Source organism: Megascapheus bottae, chromosome 6, assembly GCF_031878675.1.
Source record: "Megascapheus bottae isolate mThoBot1 chromosome 6, mThoBot2.hap1, whole genome shotgun sequence".
In the NCBI taxonomy this organism is placed as follows: domain Eukaryota; kingdom Metazoa; phylum Chordata; class Mammalia; order Rodentia; family Geomyidae; genus Megascapheus; species Megascapheus bottae.
This window is the reverse complement of record NC_143514.1, coordinates 25,752,894-25,775,332: the sequence shown is the minus strand read 5'-3', so window position 1 is coordinate 25,775,332 and position 22,439 is coordinate 25,752,894. Positions and strand designations below refer to the sequence as shown.

General features: G+C 35.1%; 1 protein-coding gene across 8 annotated transcripts in view; it reads left to right on the top strand.

Annotated features, from left to right (window-relative positions):
- Spata1 (spermatogenesis associated 1) overlaps positions 1–22,439 on the top strand; it is a 47,789-nt gene that overhangs the window by 812 nt on the left and 24,538 nt on the right. For 6 of the 8 annotated variants that reach the window (XM_090334516.1, XM_090334508.1, XM_090334515.1 and 3 more), the window contains exons 2-9: positions 4,392–4,466; positions 6,565–6,729; positions 8,891–8,997; positions 11,392–11,509; positions 14,352–14,405; positions 14,692–14,896; positions 17,792–17,903; positions 18,874–18,931. In XM_090334516.1, the coding sequence (XP_090190642.1) occupies positions 6,628–6,729; positions 8,891–8,997; positions 11,392–11,509; positions 14,352–14,405; positions 14,692–14,896; positions 17,792–17,903; positions 18,874–18,931 (756 nt within the window). In that variant the 5' untranslated portion in view covers positions 4,392–4,466; positions 6,565–6,627. The remainder of the gene's footprint in view (positions 1–4,391; positions 4,467–6,564; positions 6,730–8,890; positions 8,998–11,391; positions 11,510–14,351; positions 14,406–14,691; positions 14,897–17,791; positions 17,904–18,873; positions 18,932–22,439) is intronic. The other 2 variants (XM_090334511.1, XM_090334512.1) reach the window with 1 other exon arrangement.

The following is a 22,439-nucleotide window of genomic DNA, read 5'->3' as shown; positions in this document are numbered from 1 at the left end:
TGACTTTACTAATTCATAAAGTGGGTGTAACATCTGGGATTAGAAACCAGGGATTGATTTCTGGTTCTACTCATCTCCTTGGATGGCCTTGAACAAAGCTCTTTAAACTGTTAAGCATCTATTTCCTCATTTCAAAATAAATTCTTTTAACTTTCTGAAATTGTTTTTGAGAATGAAGTGAAATTCTAGGTGTAAAGAATATGAAGGAAACCTCAGTAGATATTTACTTTTTCCCCCAGTAGTAATTTGAATTAGCTCCTTTGTCAGTGCTAGTTGACTACTTACAATAGTTTATCATATTTTTTGTAATTTACACATAATTTGTAAGATTAAACACAAGTGACATTACTAAAAGATTATTCTATAGTAGTTGTACAATATACTCCTGTACAATATACTCCTAAACCCTTAGGGTATGAACCTGAAATATCAAAGCTAGAAAAGAGTTGGCCCAACCTTTTACCTCCACCTTTTGGGAGGAAAAAATAGTTTTTTAGGCTTAAAATTTTGTCTTAGGCTTAAATAGTCCCAGACAGTGTTTTAAATTTTTTTTAAAGATTTATGTAATATATTGCTGTCTTAAATACCATATATTTTCACTTTTATACTGTGTGTCTTATGAAGGATGAAGCTTAAATAGTAAAGAAAGTCTACATAATAGGAGATAAATCTGCCAGTTATAAAATCAGTAATAATTTTGGAATCATATCCAAAATATACAAGGATCTTGGTACAGTTAATGCCGTCAATAAAACAACTAATTGGATAGTCATCAAGAAAAAATACAAATGTCTAATAAACACATAAAGAGATGCTTGAAACAAGAGCCTCTTTAATTTCAATTGCATCTGAAATGCTTAGCAGCACATACTGCTTATTTCCTAAATAAGTAAGTTTGGTTCTTTGACTTCCACAATGATTTCAAGCATTCCCAAGGCCCTACCAGAGTTCAGAGACCTTAAAGGAGTTCAGGGCCTTGCATGAGTTAAGGTTAAAAACAGACCCTGCTCTAGCCTCTGTCACAAGTAGCCACCATCATCTCTGAGTTATGGCCACAAGTAAGGACACAGCCCCTTCCCCGGCCCCCATATTGTCAGCTTTTGTAATGAAAGGGCAGTGATTGGGGCATAACTTGCAAAAGTCTAGTTCCCTTAAATGCTGTGCTGCTTCCTTTGCTCAGAATGAAGAAGAGAGGAACACTCAATTCAAAAAAGGAGGCTGACAGGAGGAACTAGTTAGTCTACAGCTCATCAAGAGCAGGACATTTCTTAATGATAGAGCCTTGGGTATGAAAGCATGGGGAATACACTGCATGGAATGCTCAAAGAGCAGAGAGGGGTTTAGTAGGTGAAACAGTGGCTGGAGGAGGTCCCAAGGCTGCCCAGCCATCGTGCCTGTGAAGTGCTGGGATGGGAGGCAGCACACCTATGGGCACAGCTGGTAAAACACTAACTAGACAATCACTCAGATCAAGTGGGGGTTTTCACTTGAACCAGAAGAGAAAAGGATGGAGCCAGAATTGTAGATACCATTTAGATATACAAAACAAAGTAACAAAAATACTTACAGATGAATCCCAAACCTTCAGCCTTGATTTTTTCTTTCTTTTTTTTTTTTGGTGGGGGGGCGTTGAATTTGGGTTTTTGTTTTTGATGTTTTGGGATAGGTTTTATCTTTTACTTATATGTTTATTTTTGTATACAATATCTAGTTATGTAGCCCTAGGCTAGTCCTAATTTGTATTGCTACATCCTCTATCTCCCAGGTTTTAGATGTGTTTTGCCACACCCAGTTCATTACTTCATAAAATATCAGTACTGTAGTGACCACATATTTTGCACTGTACTTCTCCATCTACTGTTTCATATAATCACTATATCATCTCCACAATCTGGGTGTTATTTTTACAGTTGCAGATATAAGAAAGAATCCTGAAGGATTCTGATTATACCAAAGTTCAGAGTTTATACCTATGGCCATTTCTGTGAGCAACTACCCTGCACTTTGGTTTGCTTTTCTTTAGGATGAAGGATGGCTTTCGAGAAAAAATAAGCTTTGTTTTTGACTCCTGCGTTGAATTCCCCATGAGACATTCTGCTGAAGTTGGCTAGTGGAATTAGGCTAGAGGTCTGCAACTTAGAGCAGTCTGGGCTGGAACCTCGCCTGTGTGATGCAGGTTGACATAGGAATTAGGAAAGGAATCCCTTAAGAAGACACTGCCCAGTAAGTCACTTTGTAGAGCAGACACCAGCCTCTTGCATGTGGGCATAGATTTGTCTTTGACACAGAAAATAAAAGTCATCTTCAAACACCCTAACACACTTTTTCAGGTTACTCATTTTTGACTCTAAGGTGCCTCATATCACCTCAGCTCTTCAGCTAAAGGCTACCGACCTACCCTTGAGCCAAGCCCAACTTCTCATTTTTTGCCTGGGCTGGCTTTGAACTTTGATCCTTAGATCTCAGCCTCCTCGGTAGCTAGGATTACAAGTGTGAATCATCGAGCCATATTTTTAGACTTGTACATTTTTTCCCTTAAAAAAGATTTTTCTAGAGATTTATGTTTTATTTGTGTTTACAATCAGCCAGTTTTCAGACCTTTTTACTAATTATTTTGTTTACTAATGTATTCACTTTCATTTTGAATACGTTTCCTTTTCCTACTCTTATTTTCCTTTGATGTTTTGTGTTCTGTAGTATTTAAATAAAATGTTAAATTTATGTATCTTGTTAAATTTATGTGTCTTGGAGAGCTGGAAACATTTAAAAATAAAAATTTATATTATCATTTTTTTTTAAAAAAGACCCTGCTGTCTTTAGACAGTTTGATAGCAAGAGGATATAAAATAATAGATAGCAATAAAAAAATCTGTCAGTTTATTTTTTTGTCAGTTTCAATTTAAATTTGCTTGGGATCTTCACCTTACTCAATTAGTACTCTGGCAATCCATAGTTCATAAGGTCTGAGATCAGTATTTGACTAATACTGAGATTAGTATTTAATACTATATATATGCCTTACTTTGTCATTTAACTAAAAACCAGAATTACAGAAAATTAAAACCAGAATTTCACCAGAGTGACTCCTTTCTCAAATAATGAACTTTTGTTTTTGTTTTTACAGTTGCTAAGGAAATTGAGGTTTGAAAAGAATGAATGACTTGTTTATGGCTATCAGCTAGTTGTGGCAGAAATGAAACTGAACTAGAACTTAGATCTCTTAACTTTTATCCTATGACATACAAGCGATGTTCTTTCCATGTCACTGCTCATATATTAGAATAATAGTTTTCACATCTGAATGTAGTACCATCAGGAAATCTGGTGAGAAGCTGCAGCAAAAAGTCTTAAGACATTATGCTGACAATTAAAAAGTCTTAGGATATGCAATAATACTATAGGTCATACAGCTTCATTGAATTTATCTCAGTATCTGTGGGTGTTATAACCTATTTTCAGGTAATAAGGTATTATTAAATACCCTTACACTAAAACTTACTGTTTTACTATATTCTCCAAAGGCATATATGCTAAAGACATGGTTGGCAGCCTATGATTATGTTTGAAAGTGAAAGTGCCCCCTCCTCTTTCATTTCCTACCTGCCTGAGGTGATTACTTCCTCTTATTTGCACAACTCAAGGAATACTGTGCCACCACTGACCCAACACAGCCGGGCTAAGTCACTACTCAAGAAATACCCTGTCACTACTGACCGAACAACCAATCTAAATAGATCATCTTATGAGTCAGTTATCTCAGATACCTTGTCATAAAGAAAACAGATTAACTCAGCTCAGTAGTTATAATTCTGTAAGCTCTTTCAAAAGACTTGCCAGAAAGTACATGAAGAGATCAAAAGTGAGTCACTGAACATGGGTATGCTTCAAAAAGCATATTCCTTCATAAGGAAATATGTTTTTTCTGTTTCAGTCAATAGAAGAATAAGATAAGGTTTGTTTTTCTGTATTCAACTTTATCCCTGAAGCTGATTTTCTTTCCTTTTCCTATTTTTGTTGTTGGTTACAGGACTTGAACTCATGGCCTGTCCTAGAACTCTTTTTGCTCACGGTTAACACTCTTATGACTCCTAGCCACAGTACCACTTCCTGAAGCTGATTTTCAATATTAAACTTTTTTCATTTTTGGAATACACATTTTGAGACTTTCCTGTAACTAGGCATTCAAATACCATTTAGGAATCAAAGCATTTTAACGTGTGTGTAGGTTTCCTCAGGGTATGTATATGAGGGCATTTTAGATGAAAGAGGGTCTCACAGGATAAAACAGGTTTTATTTGGAGCAAGAAGCTTCTACCTCTTTAAAAACAAATAACTTTTTTTTGTATTTAGGTGAACAGAAATTTACCAAAAATATTCTCTCACTATTTTAGGAGTATGAAAAGCCTTCTTAGTCAGAGGTCTTGATGGCATATACAGAAAAAAAAATTCTGTAGTTCCTTTCTAACGTAAGTTCTAATTTTGTATCTTTGTGTTACTCTCAATGAGATACTCTTTTATCTAAAATGTCTCTTTATATCTTGAGAAAATCCTAACCTCAAGCATTCAATTTTTTATCTACAGTTAGACTTGTTTCAAGATAAATATGCCTTTTTTGTCCACACTGGGATCTGTATGAAAAATAGGCTTATTTCTTCAATTGGTCCTACAAGACTGAAGAGCCAAATATATGTACTCTGAAGTGCCCACAGCATTTAAACCTATTCATTAAAACAAACCTCTACATGGATTGGAGCTTTACTTACAGATTAACCACAAAGTAGACAAATTTTTCAAGCTGTAGCTAACCATTTATCTGATCAGACCTTTGACAGTTTATGAGTCAGGATTATGAGCTAGGATGCAGCTCAGTGGCAAAGTGCTTTACTTACAAATGCAACCTTCTGAGTTAGATCTTCAGTACCAAAAACAACATATAGTTGAAAAATGGTTATGTTAAGATCTACTATCATCTGCTATCAAGTTGACTGTCCTAATTTCTTATTTCTCAAATGATCCTTATCAGTTACTATTTTTCCATTCCCTCCCCAATCAAGTAAACAGGTTTAGAGCTGTAAAATATGTTAGAGTCAAAGTTGTTTTCTTGACAAAGAAATTGAATCTTAGTACGGTTCTGGAATCTTTTAAGGTAAAAAAAAAAATCACACACAAGAACTGCCTTTACAGCTACTGATTTTGACACCTTTTAGGTCTGTATAAAAGTGTGATGTGTTAAAGCAGCAAGCACAGCTGTGCTGCATTTTGTACTTTTAGCTTTTTCTTTTTAGTTAACACCATCTTGGTGGTTTCATTTGTACTAATATATGACACACTGTCGTATCTATAATTTTTTGGTCTTTATTTCCCTTTGTATTCATTTTAAGCACCTAAATTGTTTAATTGTGCTTTAAAAGAAAGTAAGAAAGAAAAGAAATTGAATCTTAGTAGACCAGTCAATGACTTTTTTTAGGATATGTAGAACTAGAAATCTGCTTTTCTGGTTCCCAAACCATATGATTACTATGTGTGAGATTCTATAATATTTGTATGTTTAAGTACAATGTCAAATCCCCACTTGAAATAATTTTTTAGGATTTCTAAAGTTTATCTCATCATATGCTCTATTAACAAATAAAACAGGAACTAAATTACCAGAATTTTTATTTTTAAAAAACCAAACATATCAAATACTCTTTTTTTTTTCTCCTGTTGGTTGCTGTTCCTGGGGCTTGAACTCAGGGCCTGGGTCCTGTCCCTGAGTTTTTTTGCTCAGTGCTCTACCACATGGACCATAGCTCCACTTCTGACTTTTTTTGATGGTTAGTTGAAGATAAGAATCTCACTTTCCTACAGGAGCTGGCTTTGAACCACAATCCTCAGATCTTATTTTCCTGAGTAATTAGGATTACAAGCATGAGTCATTGATGCTCAGCTCAAAATATTCTTCAATTTGATTTTTAGCTCTGCTACTGACACTCAAAACATGTCTTACCAAACCCTGCAAGTTCATTATGACCATTTCTGTATTTTTTTTTTTTTTACTTAAGCCAAATGTGGCCTTGGAGTCTGTGGGTAATTTTGTATTGTCAACCTAATTGGATTCAGAAACACCAGGAGATTAGATTAGACACATCTCAGGCTATGTCTGTAAGACTGTTTCCAGGGAACATTAATTAAGGGGGGCAGGGAAGTGCTTAATGTGGGAGGTCCCTGCCCACAGGCTGGTGACCTAACTTACTGAATCATGAAGCGTAGTAGCACAGTACAATGTGGAATATCAGCTCTATACTTAGGTCACTGAAAGCCATGGCCACTGTTGTTCCCAAGCATTGCAAGGTTTATCAGAACGCATATTTCTAGCCCAGGAAAAGTAAAAGTGAAGCATGGTATTGTTTTCACACTATCACAAGTTGAGGATTACCTGCTTAAGTAATTATTTTATTTCAATCACCAGCCTACTCACCCAAGTTATTTCTTTTATTTCAGTCTTATAAGATTCTGTACATTCCAGAGTTTTCATTTTGAGTCTCTTTTAAAGCTTTTATATGTTTCTTCAACAAATTACAGGACAGGAATAAGGAGAATGCTATCTTAAGTCAAAAATCTGTTAAAACATTTAATACCACTTAAATGAAGAGAGAGAGAAAAACAACCAAAATTCCAATTGGTAATTATCCCATTCAGACACTGGGAAGAATGTTACTCAATCCAAGTCGACCTTCCTCATCAGAGGTAAGAAAAAATATTTTAGTGGTTTTGAAACATTTTGGTAAGTGTTAACACTGTAGAATGTTAGGTGTTGGTTCCACCATGGTCTTCACCTTCTTTATCCCATTACCTGACTATACACTAATTGTATCTCTTGCATTAGAGCTTTACTTACAGTATTGAAGCAAAGAAACTGATCCTGTCGCTTTGAAAAAACAAAAAACTGTTGATCAACTGACTACGCTCTCTTGACTTAGGTTAAGTCAGTCATTCCTTTGCTCTTATCCTCTCTTGCTCCATGTACCCCTCTTTAAAACAGCAACATTGGTTAATTCATTCCTCCTTGTATTCATTCTCCTACAGCTGAAGAAAAAGATTTTAGCATAAAGACTGTTCTCATTTTAAATTCATTATTATCATTCTCAAGCAAAATCTTTGTTGGGCAATCATATTAGCTGCCACATTTGCACATTTGCCACATTTCCCTTTCCTACACAAGTATTTCTTACCTTCTGGAACTCCCAATATCCTCTTCCAATTCTGTCTGAAACTATTCCCAATCAAGCTTTCATATTTCATAAAACTATACTGTTCTTAAACTCACCTCTTCATTACTAATACTGTTGGTTAATTCTTACCCTAACCATACTTGAGATATCTGTTCACCACAGTTAACACAATCAAATTTTTTTTGATATGCCCTTTACTTTGCCTTGGGCGTGCACATTGTCTTGAATTTCTTTGCATATTTCCTTTTGTATTCATTCTCAGTCTTTTTTGCTGAATCCTCATCTTCCTAACCTCAACATTGGATTATCTCGGGGTTCAGCTTTGTGTTTTCTCTCCTCACTCATTCCTCGGGATCTTATACAAGTCTTTTATCCCAATCTCAATTCTTTTTCACAAACTCCAGATACATTACATATAATTTTTCAACTAATATTTAATATCTCCATTTAGATGATCAATAAACTTCTCAAACTTAATTTGAAATTGGAATTTTTTCCTTTCCCAGAATGTGTATTATCTGTCACTCTCTTTGTGACTTTTCCATTTTCAGACAATGACAAATCTATCTTATTAATATCTCAGATCAGATGCTTTAGAGTCAAGCTTGGTTGTTTTTTGTGGGTATGCTGATCCTAGGGGTTTAGTCAAGAAATACTGCCTCATGTAATGTACTAATACATTTACATAAAGTCAATTTTCTTTTTCTTTCTTTTGGAGGTGCTATGGCTTAAAATAGACTCTCTGCCACTTTAAACATGCTTCAGTCCTCAAATATGTTACTATTAATTATTTAATAGTATAGTGAAAAACTAATCATTTAAATGCTCTGCTGCTCAACATGCAGCATATGACAAGTAAAGTGTTGGTTAATATTTTGTCACCAAAGTGACTTATTTGGTATAAACAACAAGCAAAACTAGCAGTTCAAGAAAAAGCCTTATCATAAAATTATAAGTTTTAATAGTAGGTCCTATTTAATCTTCTTAAGTTTTATCAGATACTGAATGTTTCACATACAGTATGATCATTTAAGTCCTAGTTTTAATGGACACTGAATATCAAACTTCTTTAGACTAAAAGATGAGGTTTTATTTGCAGTCATTATTACTGTCATGACCATAAATAGGAAACCATTATTACAGAACATTAAATAAAAGTAAAGTAAGTAGCTTAAAAAAAAAACCGACAGTATATGCTTAAAGATATACCCTGTTAATAGATACAGGTACTTTGTGAAATTCTGGAGTACAAAAGTCTTCCCACATTTGGCAGTCATTGGGAGTCTACATCACTCCCAACTGTAGTGGGAGACAATGAACAAAGGGTAGAATTCCACAAGACCATGCCAATGGAATTGAGAATGTAGGGGAAGAAGGTTAGTAAGAAGAAAACTGGCCTTGGACTGGGTAGTGTTTCTACTGGAGGCTACAAAAAGAATACCACTTATCAAAGGTCTGGCTGATATAGGTGCCATTCTTTATCTATGACATGGTTTCTAAGAGAACTGTACCAGAGTGCCAAGGAGGGAGCCGGGGAGAGTGTCATTTTCTCTTTTTGTTTGTTTAAGGAGAAATAGATGATTCTTATTTTTTTCAATTGTGTTTAGTAAATTCAAATTCCTATCAGACATTTTATTTTACTTTAGAAATATTTTAACTGATTTTTTTTCATTTAGTTGGTGGAACTTCATGTTTTTTATGTCCCTGAAGGATCATGGAGCTATAAGTTAAATACTATTTCACTGGAAGTTATTAATGAATTTGTTTCTGCTGGATTTTTAAGGTAAGTGTTTTGTGGCCATGTAATAAGATACCTAGTATTGGGGTTTTTTTCTGAAAAGATGTATGTTATCTGACAATTATAAGTGAAAAAATTTTTTAGATTATAAGTGAAAAATGTTTTGTCCATGTGATAAATCCACATTTAATTTAATAAACACTAGAAATAAATAGCACTATGTAACAGTTAAGCCAAACGTTGTAGCAACAGTTGTCACTTAGCCATAATACTGCCACCTAAAATGTATAGCTTATACATTACAAGCATTATACACTAAAGGACTTTAGAGAAAAGTTCGATGGGCACAGGGGTACATACCTCTTAACCCAGCAGTAGTGAGACTTGAGAGGCAGGAGGATTATTAGCTCGAGGTCATTGTCAGCTATATAGTGAGGCCCTGGTAGAGTGTTTGCCTAGAATGCACAAAGCCTTGGGTTCACTTCTTCAGTACCATATACACAGAAAAGGCCAGAAGTGGTCCAGTGGCACAAGTTAGTAGAGTGCTAGCCTTGAGAAAGCTCAAGGATAGTGTTCAAGCCTTGAGTTCAAGCCCCAGGACTGGCAAAAAAAAAATTAAAAAATACCTTTTAAGACTTTGTATTGAGTTAAAAACTACATTTGGCCAGGTATGATGGTTCATACCTATAATCCTAGCTACTCAGGAGACTGAGATTTGAGGATCAAGGTTCAAAGCCAGCCTGGGCACAAAAGGACCTGGGACTCTTATCTCCAATTAACCTTTAGAAAACAGGAAATGGGGCTTGGCTCAAGAGTAGGGCAGCAGTAGCCTTGAGCTGAAAAGCTCAGGGACAGCACACAGGCCCAGACTCCAAGCCCCATGACCAGCAAAAACAAAACAAAACAACAAAAAAAAACATTTGCAAGCATATTTAGGTTCTATTCCTCTCACAGTACAAGGAATTGAACTCAGAGCCTCCCACTTACTAGTCAAACACTACCACTCAAGTCTTTTGCTTTTAGTTTAGTTTTGTTTTTTTTTAACCAGGTGAGATCTCATACTTACTTTGCACAACCATTCTCAGGCCCTGATCCTCTTACTGCCTCCTGGGTAGCTTAGCTGCAGGTGGGTGCCTCCCATACCCTGTAGAATCTCATTTATCCTGCAGTCTCCACTTTTCTAGTAGCTAGTACCACCATGCCCAGCATCACTATAGTTTTCTAAACTTATCCATCACATTCCTCAACCACACCCACCTTGTAATGTAGGACACAGCTGATCCAATCCTACCTCAGGACCCTTGGTACTTTCTATTCTTTTTGTCTAACATGCATTTTCTGTGCTTACCATAGTTTTGTTAGCTCCTTCAGGACTTTACTCAAATATTGCTCTTTTGTATTCTGCTCTTTTGTATTCTGCTCTTTTGGTTTCTGCATTTCAAGTAATATAGTCACCTTTTTACTTTCCAGTTTAATTTTTATATTACTATTTATATTCTGAATTTTTGTTTTATTTCTGCTAACTTTTCTCTTCCACTCTGAGCTTGTAGTCTATGAGGGTAGGAATTTTTGACTAGCTCCTTTGGAACAATGTTTAACATATGATAGATGGTTGATAAATGTTTGTTACTTCAACAGTGTTTCAATGAACAAATTCTCTCATGTTTTCCACAAGATCCTAGAAAAACAAGAGCATAGGAAAAGAAATCAGAAATGATAGCTCTACCTCCTAGACACTGAGGAAAGTGTCCCTAATGAGCAAAGCAATACACTGTGGCATTTTATCATTGAAGACTTTCTCAGGATAAGCTTCTACTAAACTTCCATAATAAATGTCTCTGACTAACTCATTGAATATGTGGAGTAGAAAAGCATATAAATTCCTTGACAGAGTTTTGTTCTAATTAAAAAACATGGAAATGGGCTGGGAGTTTGGCCTAGTAGTAGAGTGCTTGCCTAGCATGCACAAAGACCCGGGTTCGATTCCTTGGTACCACATACATAGCAAAAAGCCGGAAGTGGTGCTGAGGCTCAAATGCTAGCCTTGAGTAAGTCCAAGGACCAGTGCTCAAGCCCTGAGACCAAGCCCAGGACTGGCAAAAAAATAAATTAAAAAAAATGGAAGTAAATTAGCACAGTAATCATTTTTCAGTATAAAAAGGATTTTTGTTGAACTGGGGTTTGAATACAAAGCTTGTTGGGCAAGTGCTCTGCTACTTGACCCATGCCTCCAACTTATTTTCCTCATTTAAACAGACCTTTTTAATCATTTATTTGAAAAGTAGTTACTGCAGATTTAGGGACAGGTTCTGTATAAACATGCTACATTAAGATACATCTGGCACATTATCATTGTGACAGTCAATTAAAGCTCTTTAATAATTAATACATGAAAATCCATTTACTTTGATGTTATAAGGGCATTTCATGATATTTCAGAGTATCTCCTCAACTTACCTTACAAGGCCTGAGGGAGCGCCTTGGTGAATTTCTTGGTGAAGATGCTGTTGCAGAAAAATTTTTATTTCTGAAATGCGTTGGAAACCATTTAGCTGTGGTAAGTTTTCCTTCTAATTAAAGGAAAGCAAGCCTTATCAAATTGAATTTCTTAAATGCCCCCTAAAACACATTATGAGATATGAAATCATAATGAAATGCAAATATCACTTGCATATAGATTACAAAAGATGAAGTTCATTAATATCAGGTATTGAAATAATGGGATTTTTATGCATATAATTCTTGGAGAATGAAAGGAACAAATTTAAAATGTGATTCTAAGGATAATGTATTTTAAATTAATCAATGTCTGAGCAAAACTGGAAAACATGTACTTCCTGGGCAGGTGCTCTACTGTTTGATTCATACTTTCAGCCCTTTTTGCTTTAGGTAGTTTTCCAGATGGAGTTTCACATTTTTGCCAAGGCTAGCCTCAAACCACAGTTCTCCTACCCATGCTACCTGCATAGCTAGCATTAAAAATGTTTACTTTACTTACTGGTTGAGATGGAAGTCTAACTTTTTTTTTTTTTTTGCCCAGGTAGCCTTTAACTGTGGTTATACTAATCTTCTGAGTAGTTGGGATTACAGACATGAACCACAATTCCTGGTCCTAGATTTTTTTAACTTGGAGAGTAGTTTTAAAAAATAATTCATACAAATTTTTGTGTTCTAGAGGAAAAAAAATGGTGGTCTTATTCACTTGGGCCACAGCTGGCTTTATTTAGTGTCAGAAACTACTGTTAGTGATTTTCAATGATTTACTACAGAATTCTCCTAAGTTGAGAATATTGTTAGTTGAAATTCCCAATCTAACAAGCCCTTGTATCTTTACTCTGACATTCTATGTTCCTATTGAAGTGAGCTCCAGAAAGTTGTTTTTTCTTTGTCTTGCTTATTCACTTATCTATCTTTGGGGAGGGATAAGTGAGGGTGCAGAAATGAAGAGAAAAGGATGAACAAACTCAGCAGTGGTACTCACTCAACACTATGTTGAAAGTGAACTATACAACTTGTGGTGGTAACCAGGAGGGAAAAACTGGGAGAGAGTGAGAGAAGGGGTAACAATATTAAAAAAAAAATGTACTCATTACCTTGCTTATGTAACTGTAATCCCTCTGCATCACTCTTACAATAAAATAAAATTTTAAAATGCAATGGTTCATTAACACTATTATCAAATGGTCACATGAGTGATTATTTACTATCTACTTTTTTCTCCAAAAATTTCTTTATTGAAATTAAGTAGTTGCATATATCTTACAGTTCTATGGCATAGTTATACTTAGCTAAATTCTCAATCACTTTTTTACTTTCATAATACTAAGCATCCTTCTAGTTTACAAAATTTGTACAAAAACCTCTAGTCTTACATAGAAAAAAAAAGTTTAACTCTTCAAACATGGACAATAAAACAGTTTCTTCCAGATAGGGTGTGCATTTCTTCCCTTTGCTAGGGTATCAGTTGTACCCTTTCTTTCTTTCTTGTTCTCTCCCTCCCATCTAGCATCTAATTCACCACATATTTTAGTACTTTGGGGATAGACTGTTTTATTCACCATTGATTTATACTCAAATAAATTATGAATTAACAATGACTACTCAAGTACTGTTATAATTTGCAGTGTAGGATTCTTGAATCAGAAGCTAGATTTGAATAAATCTTGTCATTACTGTTCTAATATATCTAATAAATATTGGTGTGTATATATATATCGATATAGTATAGATACATCTATATTATAACAGGTAGCCTAATATTTGTATTTAATAATGTCTATGAATATACTATAGTAATATACATTTATGTGACATAATTGTAATATATAATATGCTATATTATATGTCCATGTTGTATATAATATAGATATAATATAGATGTATATTAGATATGTATATATTAGATACATATTATATAGATATATATTAGTAGGTATAATTAATGTGTATATAACATGTATATGTATGTATATATATACATATGCATATATCTGTAGAGAAAGAGAGATATGAGGCACTGGTACCCAGCCTATTTATTTTAACAAGGATGTTTTATTAAGGATGTTGTATTGAGAGTTTCTATTTTGTGAGAACATACCAAAAATTAAGGCAAAGTCTCTGTTTTCATTGAGTTTGTTTTTTACTTGGGTGAACATATTTAAGTTATAAACAACAAAACAACATAGAATTTTAGTTTTGATTCTCTCACATCTATATAAAGTTTATTTCTTTATTTAAGATTTTTCATACTTATATTGAATGTTGTGGCCTATGGCCATAATTCTAGCTGCATTGGAGGCAAGGGCAGGAAGATCCCAAGTTCTAGGCTACAAGTTAGGGAGCCCTACCTCAAACACAAAAGAAAACAAAATTTAAATTAAAAATAAAATTATAAATAAATAGTAAATGAACTCTAAGTATTAATAAGCAGGACATTAAGCATACAAATGAACTTGAGTTCGATCAGTCCAATTCCTTGATTCTGAGTTACCATCTGGGAAATCCTTATTATAACAGATTGGGCAAGTCGTTTAACTTTTCTTTGATGCTTTTCCTTATCTATAAACAATATATTAGTGTTATTAATAGGATATATTGAGGATTAAGTCAGCTAATTTATGTAATATATATAGAATAATGCCAAACACATAGCAAATTCCTTTAAAAATTATCATAAAATAGAATTTCTATTATGTTTGCTACAGTAGATAGAAATAGGGTTATATTCTGCACTTTGTAGAGTGTAGTCATGGTTCTAGCTTTTAATTTAATGTATATGCTAGTTAGACAGACAAGACAGACATAGAGATACAGAGATGTAAATGTGCCTTCTGCAGAGAAAAATTTAAAAATCAGTAGTGAATAACACAAAAGATTTAATTTTTCTTATTTATTTCTAGGTAAAAGAAAAGCAGGAATCAGAACTGAAACTGAAATCATTTGCTTCTCCTTACGTATGACATTTTAAATTTATGCTGATTTTAAAACTTATTCTGGTTTTTGGGGCCAGGAGTGTGGCCTAGAAGTAGAGTGCTTGCCTACCATGCCCAAAGCTCTGGGTTCGATTCCTCAGTGTCACATACACAGAAAAAGCTGGAAGTGGTATTGTGGCTCAAATGATAAAATGTTATCCTTGAGAAAGCTCAAGGACATTGCCCAGGCCCTGAGTTCAAGCCCCATGACTGTGAAAAAAAAATTTTTAATTGTAATTATTTTCTTGTAATTTCTGGTGTGTTTTAGGCTTTTCAATCAGAATTGTATCTGCTTCCTGTAATGGATCACTTGGGAAATGTCTATTCAGAGCCATCAGCAGTTACTTTAGAGGAACAACAGATTAATGATACTGCTGAGGCTGATAAAACAATCCACAGACCCGTTAAAGTAATTTTGTCAATGGATGAACCTGGAGGAGATCCCAGTTTCCTTAACGATTATCCGGAAGAAGGTGAGTTCAATTAAAACTGAAAGGACAGCAATCAAATCTATGAGCAAATTGTGGGAAAACTTAGCTTTACATTAGGCAAGATAAAAGCTACAATTCAAATTTAGGTTTGCAGTTGGGAAATTTCAAACAATTTGTTAGGTGGAAGAGAAAAAACAAAGGATTATGTAGAGATGAAAACAGAATCACAGTAGTCACAACACTTCTACCACTTCACTTTTTTTTTTTTTTTAGTCCTGGGGCTTGAACTCAGAGCCAGGTCACTGTCCTTGAGCTTTCTCAGGGCTAGCATTCTACCTCTTGAGCCACAGCACCACTCCTGGCTTTTTCTGTGTATGTGATACCAAGGATTCAAACCCAGGATTTCATACATGCACTAGGCTACACTTCCAGTCCCCCACTTTACTTTTTTTTTTATTAAAGAATTTATTAACATTGATTTTTACATCATATTTCAAATGACATGTTTAACAAACAAGTGTTCAAGAAGGGAAGCTCTATATACAATCACTGGCACTTAGTTTTTAGAACATAATCAAAATTAGGCTAAGGGTTTGTATTTCATAATTTATGAAATAAAACATTAGATCTATAGAGTCATAGATTTTTATGTCTATGTAGTTGTGTTTATATTTCCATGTCCATAGCATTGGGTATGCAAATATTGAGTCCTCACTCTTGTACTGTTTGGATCTAATAGCCACATATTAAGGATACCATGCGCCTTCTGTTCCTTTTTCTTGATTTGTCTCACTCAACATGATACACTCTAGATTCATCCACTTCCCTGCAAATGCCATTATTTTATCTTGTCTGTTGGCTATGTAGAATTCCATTGTGTGTATATATGTGTATATATATACACATTTCCTGTATCCATTCATCTGCAGTAGGGCATCTGGATTGTTTCCATCACCTGGATATTGTGAATAGTGGAGAGATAAACATAGCTGAGCAGGTGTCCTTATCATATCTTGGGTTATGATGTTCAGGATAAATGCCCAGAAGTGGTATGGTGGGATCGTAGGGAAGGTCAATTTTCAGTTCTTTAAGAAACCTCCACACTGCTTTCCAGAGTGGCTGAACTAGTTTACAATCCCACCAGCAGTGTAGTAGGGTTCCTTTTTCTCCACAACCCTACCAGCAACTGCCATTGTCTGAGTTCAAAATCTTGGCCATTCTTGTTGGGGTAAGGTGGTATCTTAGGGTTGTTTTTATTTGCATTTCCTTTATGACCATGGATAATTAACATTTTCTCATATGCTTTTCTGCCATTTTAATCTCTTCTTCTGATAAGTCTCTCTTTAGTTCCCTTGCCCATTTAGTGAATGGTTTGTTGGGTTTGGGGGGGATTTCTTGAGTTCCTTGAAGATACTGGATATTAAGCACCTGTCAGATATATTATTGGTAAATATCTTTTCTCAGTTGGTTGGCTGTCTCTCTACTTTTGTGACTATGCTTTTATCTGTGCAGAAACTTTTTATTTTTAGGTAGTCCCATTTATCCAGTCTCTCTCCAATCTGTTGTGACCCTGGGATTCTATTCAGGAATCTTTTGCCTGTGCCTATGAGTTCCAGTGTCTCTCCTACTCTTACCATGTAGCAGTTTCATGGTTTCCTGACTGACATTGAGATCTTAGGTCCATTTTGAGTTAATGCTTGTGCATGGTGAAAGACTAGGGTCAATTTTTAGTTTACTGCATGTGGCTGCCCAGTTTTGCCAGCACCAATAATTGTATAGACTGTCTTTGTTCCACTGTATATCTTTGACTCCTTTATCAAATACAAGTTGACTGTAGGTATGTGGATCTATTTCTGGGTCTTCTATTCTGTTCCACTGATTTTCTGGTCTGTTTTTGTGCCAATACCAAATGGTTTTTGTTATTATGGCTCTATAGTAGAATTTGAAGTCTGGTATTGTAATACCACCAGCATTGCTCTTTTTGCCTAGAATTGTTTTGGCTATTCTATGTCTTTTCTTGTTCCGTATGAACCTTTGGATTATATCTTCTATTTCAGTAAAGAATGTCTTTGGGATTTTGATGGGGATTGTATTGAATTTGTATATCAGTTTTGGCAGTGTAGCCATTTTCACTATGTTGGTTCTCCCTAGCCATGAGCATGGGATGTCTTTCCATTTCCTAGTGTCCTCTTTAATTTCTTTTGTTAGGCTTTTATAGTTTTCATTAAATAGTTCCTTTACATCTTTGGTTAAGTTAATTCCTAAGTATTTTATTCTTTTGGGGGCTATTGCGAATGGGATCATTTTCTTGATTTGGCCTTCTGTTTGTGTATTGTTGGTGTACAAGAAGGCTACTGAATGATTCCTACAAGGGAAATCTTCATTAACACTGCTAGGTTTATGGATCTTTTCAAATGTATTGATCATGTAGAACATTAGTTTGGTGTTTCAATGGTGTAAAGATTTCTCCTATGAAAAATACTGCTAACATGAAAGATTTTATAAATAAAAATGTATGTGAAATAATAAATGATATTTACACTGTTTAAGTTTCCTTAGAACATTATTTCAAAAGATACTGTTGGAAAAACATCTCTGAAGACAGTTTCCCAATTTAGTCCCTTGTGCAGATTTATGTTGCAAATAATCAAAGAAATCCTATAAGTGTGTGTCTGTGTGTGAATGTGTGTAGGTGCTTGTTCCTTAGTATTGCTTAATACAATGCTTACCAAACTAAATTCACCTAAGAATTTTCTGTTTATATAAATTTATATGTCATAATATTCACTTTGGAAATTGTTGCTTTATATGTTTATAGTACATTTCATGAGGATTTTGACACATAGGACAAGATTATAATGTATAAATCTAGAAATAAATTTTATTTTGGTATTTTCTTAATATTCTGTTGTTTGCTGTTCATAAACATCACATCAGCTGAGGAAAGAGTCACTCCAAAAAAAAATCAGACTGCAAAAAATCACATTGGAAATTTTGAAGTACCAGGATCTTTGGAAGAATCAAGTGGTAACTACAGCAATGAACAAGGGTAATTCACATAGATACTGGTTTTATATATCATCATTTAGACCAGGAAAAAAAAATGTGATATCTAGGATATTATTATAAAGACTTTTGAGGGGGAGAGGAAGTGCTATAGGTTACACTCAGACTCTTGCATTTGGATAGGCAAGCATTCTATGACTTAAGCCATGCCACAGACATTTTAGCTTGTTTTTCAGGTAGGATTTCATCCAGTTGTTCTATCGGGTCTCCAACTGAGATATTTGTGTTCCCTCTGGGATTACAGGAGCATGCCACTAAGCCTATCCCTTAGAAGGACTTCTAATTAGAACAAGAGCATGAGTGCAATTAGTGATACCTGTAATTAAAATTACTTTGACTGGGCTTTGAGTTTGGCCTAGGGATAGAGTGCTTGCCTAGCATGCATGAAGACCTGGGTTCAATTCCTTGGTACCACATACATAGAAAAATGGTGCTGTGGCTCAAGTGGTAGAGTTCTAGCCTTGAAAAACCCCAAGGACAATGCTTAGGCCCTGAGTTCAAGTCCCAGGACTGGCAAAAAATAAAGAAAAAAAGAATACTTTTATCATTCCTATTTGTCACAGATATTGAACTGTTTTTGGAATTTAATTGTAATATGATTTTATTGTTCATACTAATTGTAGTTCATACTGATCACTAATGAACTTTAAAGGAAAAATGATAATAGCCTCTGGCTGATTTTTTTTTTTTCAAGAGTCAGGGTCATTAATGTTATTTAGACTGATCCATCATTCTGTTCTCAAGTGATCCTCCTGCCTCAGCCTCCTGAGTAGCTGGGACTACAGGTGTCTGATACCCCACTTCGTTTTCAGGCAAACAGTAAACATTTTTAGTGTTGTACCTGTATTTGTAGTACATTGAAAAAAAGGTCTAAAGTATTCATGTAGGAATATAAAAGAAATATTAAAATCAGGTTTCATTGTGACTTTCTAACCTGTCATTTTTCTTTAAAGTCAATTACTGTGGAAAAACAAAGATGATATAACTATCAATAGAAGACAGACCAATCAGGTATGATATTAAAAATTTTAAGTGTACTGTTGACACAATATTTTTTCAGAAATTAAAATTTTCTGGTTTTGATAGCAGAAGTAAGTTGCTCTAATATCAGTATTAATAGTAATCTGATTTTTGTTTCTGCTTTTTGTGACTAAACAATATGCCAAAATGAGAGTGAGAAAAAAATTATCCATAGGACCTATTGGGATCATATCCACAAATGCTATTATTATTTTTAGAGGAGCACTAATCTTAAATGTAACCTGTAGCAGCTAATTTTAATTTAACACATTATTATTGCCACTTCACTCCGGTCATTAGGACACATTTCTGTAGTATGTGAGAGGAAATAGTATACTAGTGCATAAATTGTTGTCAGGTGCTACTAGCAGTGGGACATTGGACATATTATCTAATTTGAATACCAACAGCTTAAAAGAAGTAGTAACTACTTTTCAAATAACCTATTCTCCAGAAATTGTGGGGAGATTGAAGATTTTGCAAATATTTGTGAGAAGAATTTAGGATATCCTTAAGAATACTGTCAATTCTAGTTTGAATAATTGTCAACAATGAACAAATTAGTAGGAGATATTAAAGCTGGGATTGGATCTTAAGTAGTCTAGACTAGCTTGAGGGCCCCATGCTTTTAACCATAACAATTTTGGTGTTATTAAATAATAATAATGAGCCAAATATGATGGTCCTTTCTAGTTATCTTAGCTATTCAGAAGCCTGAGACAAAAGGATCTGAACCTCTTCGTTTGATGCCAGACCTAGGCAACTTAGCAAGACCATTGTCTCAAAAACAAATGTTTTGAAGAGATGACAATATAATTTAGTGGTAGGGCATGAGGCCCTGTTTTCAACCTCCAGTACTGCAACATAACAAAAGAAACAGCAATAACAGCATAACAAGCAATGCTGCAGCATTTATTGACCTGAGCACTATTCTCTGAATTGACAAGAACCTGCAATATAGAACTTAGGCTGACTAAATTTAGAATGCCAAAAGTCTCTGACATTCTAAAACCGAGAGCAAGAGCGAGGCAGTGGCTCTGGCCTGTAATCCTGTAATCCTCCTTACTCAGGAGGCTGAGATCTAAGGATCATGGTTCAAAGCCATCCGGGCAATACAAAGCCTTCTAAGCTGAGAGACTCTTATCTCGAATTAATCACTAGAAAACAGGAAGTGGGGCTATGGCTCAAGGGTAGGGCAGTAGCCTTGAGCTGAAGAGCTCTGGGATAACACCCAGGCCAGAGTTCAAGTCCCATGACCAAAAATAAATAAAGCAAGAAAGCCAACTATTTCAGGAGATAAAAAGGAAAAGGATTTATCACATACCATTTATTCCGTTAGCCACTGAAGAATATATTGAATTGAAACACAGAAATGAAAAACCCTGCAGTGTCTTTTGTACAGCCTAGAATGCAGACAAGAATATATTCCCTGGCTTCCTTATGATAACAGGATCTACGTGGCAAAATTCAATATATAGCATTTTACTGTAATACAGTTAAAGGTTATACCAAAGTAATCCTAAGTATGTTTGATTCTGAAGTCCTAGGGAATAGTTTATTGCCAAGGTATTTATAAGAGTAAGACCTTATAGTTTTATGTTCTTCGGACTGAAATAGATAAGCACACCAATAAGTTCTTGGTCTGAGTCACCAAAAATTAATTTTAGTCTTAGCAAATAAAGATCTACTTTGAATAACTATATGAGTTACTCATGTAATTGGGAGGTCTGGAGGGGTCTAGGTTATTTTATTTTTTATATATCAACATATTCTGCTTTTTAAAATTTTGTATTTATTTGGTAAAATCCTGATGTTCCTGGGTATTTTTAGCCTGTCTTAATCATTGTTTTAAGTATTTATATCTCCCACCTACAGCCTAGAATTATATTTTACTTTGACTCTTCTAAAAGCCCTTCTGTTTAGTAAATGTACTGTCTATGTACATTATTAAAAGAATTGATACTTTTGGCCTCAGGTTTTTCATAATTTTATGTTATGTAAGTCTGATACCATGTAATTTTTTTCAGTTGTTCTTACTTTTCTGGAAGGTTTGAGACTTTGTTCTATCCAATATTTATAATAAAGTTATGCTAGTAGTCTTGACCCTTGTTTTTAAGCGCTCTTTTAAAATTTATTTTCTTTAGATTTTTTTTCCTCTAAAATAGTCTGCTTTTACATTTTCCCTTTCTTTTCCTACTCACTTATTTCTAGTTGTGTTATTTCTCCCTTAAAAATGACATTCCTGGGCTGGGAGTTTGGCCTAGTGTTAGAGTGCTTGCCTACCCTGCACAAAGACCCCAGCTCGATTCTGGGTACCACATAATAAAAACAAGCTGAAAGTGGTACTGTGGCTCAAGTGGTAGAGATCTCTATCCTTGAGAAAGCCCAAGGACAGTGCCCAGGCCCTGAGTTCACAGTCCAGGACTGGCAAAAAAAATTAAATAACATTCCTGTACTATTTTTATAATCCTAACCTCTTACCTTTATTTGGATCTCAGCTCTTTAATTAAATATATTTGGCATGGAGCTGCCATTTTCTTTTACAGAAAATGGTTTAATCATCTCTTGGTTAGAACACAGGAGGAAAAGCTCCTGAATCTACTATTCTATTAGTTTTCTGTATGCTTAAAACCTTTTTTTTTTCCTTTTTGGTTGGTTGTAGGACTTGAACTCTGGGCCTGAGCGCTGTCCCTGAGCTCTTCAACTCAAGGCTAGCACTCTATAACACTTGAGCCACAGTGCTACTTCTGGTTTTCTGGTGGTTAATTGGGGGAGATAAGGGTCTCATGGATTTTCTTGCTTTGAACCACAATCCTCACATCTCAGCCTCCTTAGTAGCTAAGTGGCTACTAAGTGGCTACTAAGTGGCATGAGCCACTGGCACCCAGTGTTTAAAACCTTTTCTAGGACAAACAAGTGTAAGACCTCTAGTCTACTTAGTAAGTCTTCATCCTTAAAATGATTTTTACATTTTACAAGACACTTAGAATAATGCTCATGTCAATAAATGCTGTATCGTTGTTTGATGTTATGCTGTTATTGCTGTTTCTTTTGTTATTGTTTTGTACAATATTCTAAAAAAAGTGGACTCTAGTGTCTCATGCCTATAATCCTGCCCCGCCCCCAACCTACATTTTTCAAGTCTTCTCAAAGAAAATACTCTACCGTGCTAGACTCTAACCTTGCTCTCACACGGGGGGGGGGGGGGGGGGGGGGGGTGCCCGAACAGTGGTTCCAAAATTCTGTTTTCTGTGAGTAGTTATGACTACTCCCTATCTTTCTGCTAAGTGGTAAACTGCTGGCTATACTCTGGTTACGGGTCATATTTCCTAAATTGAAATGTAAATTGAATATGTTCTTTGTTCTGGTTAGGCTATAAGCATAAGTTCTGTGATTTTATCTTCTCTCCTTGTGGAGAGCTTTTTCTTTTTTGGGGGGAGGGGGATGGCGGGGGTTGTCATGGGGCTTGAATTCTCTGGGCCTGGGTGTTGTCCCTGAG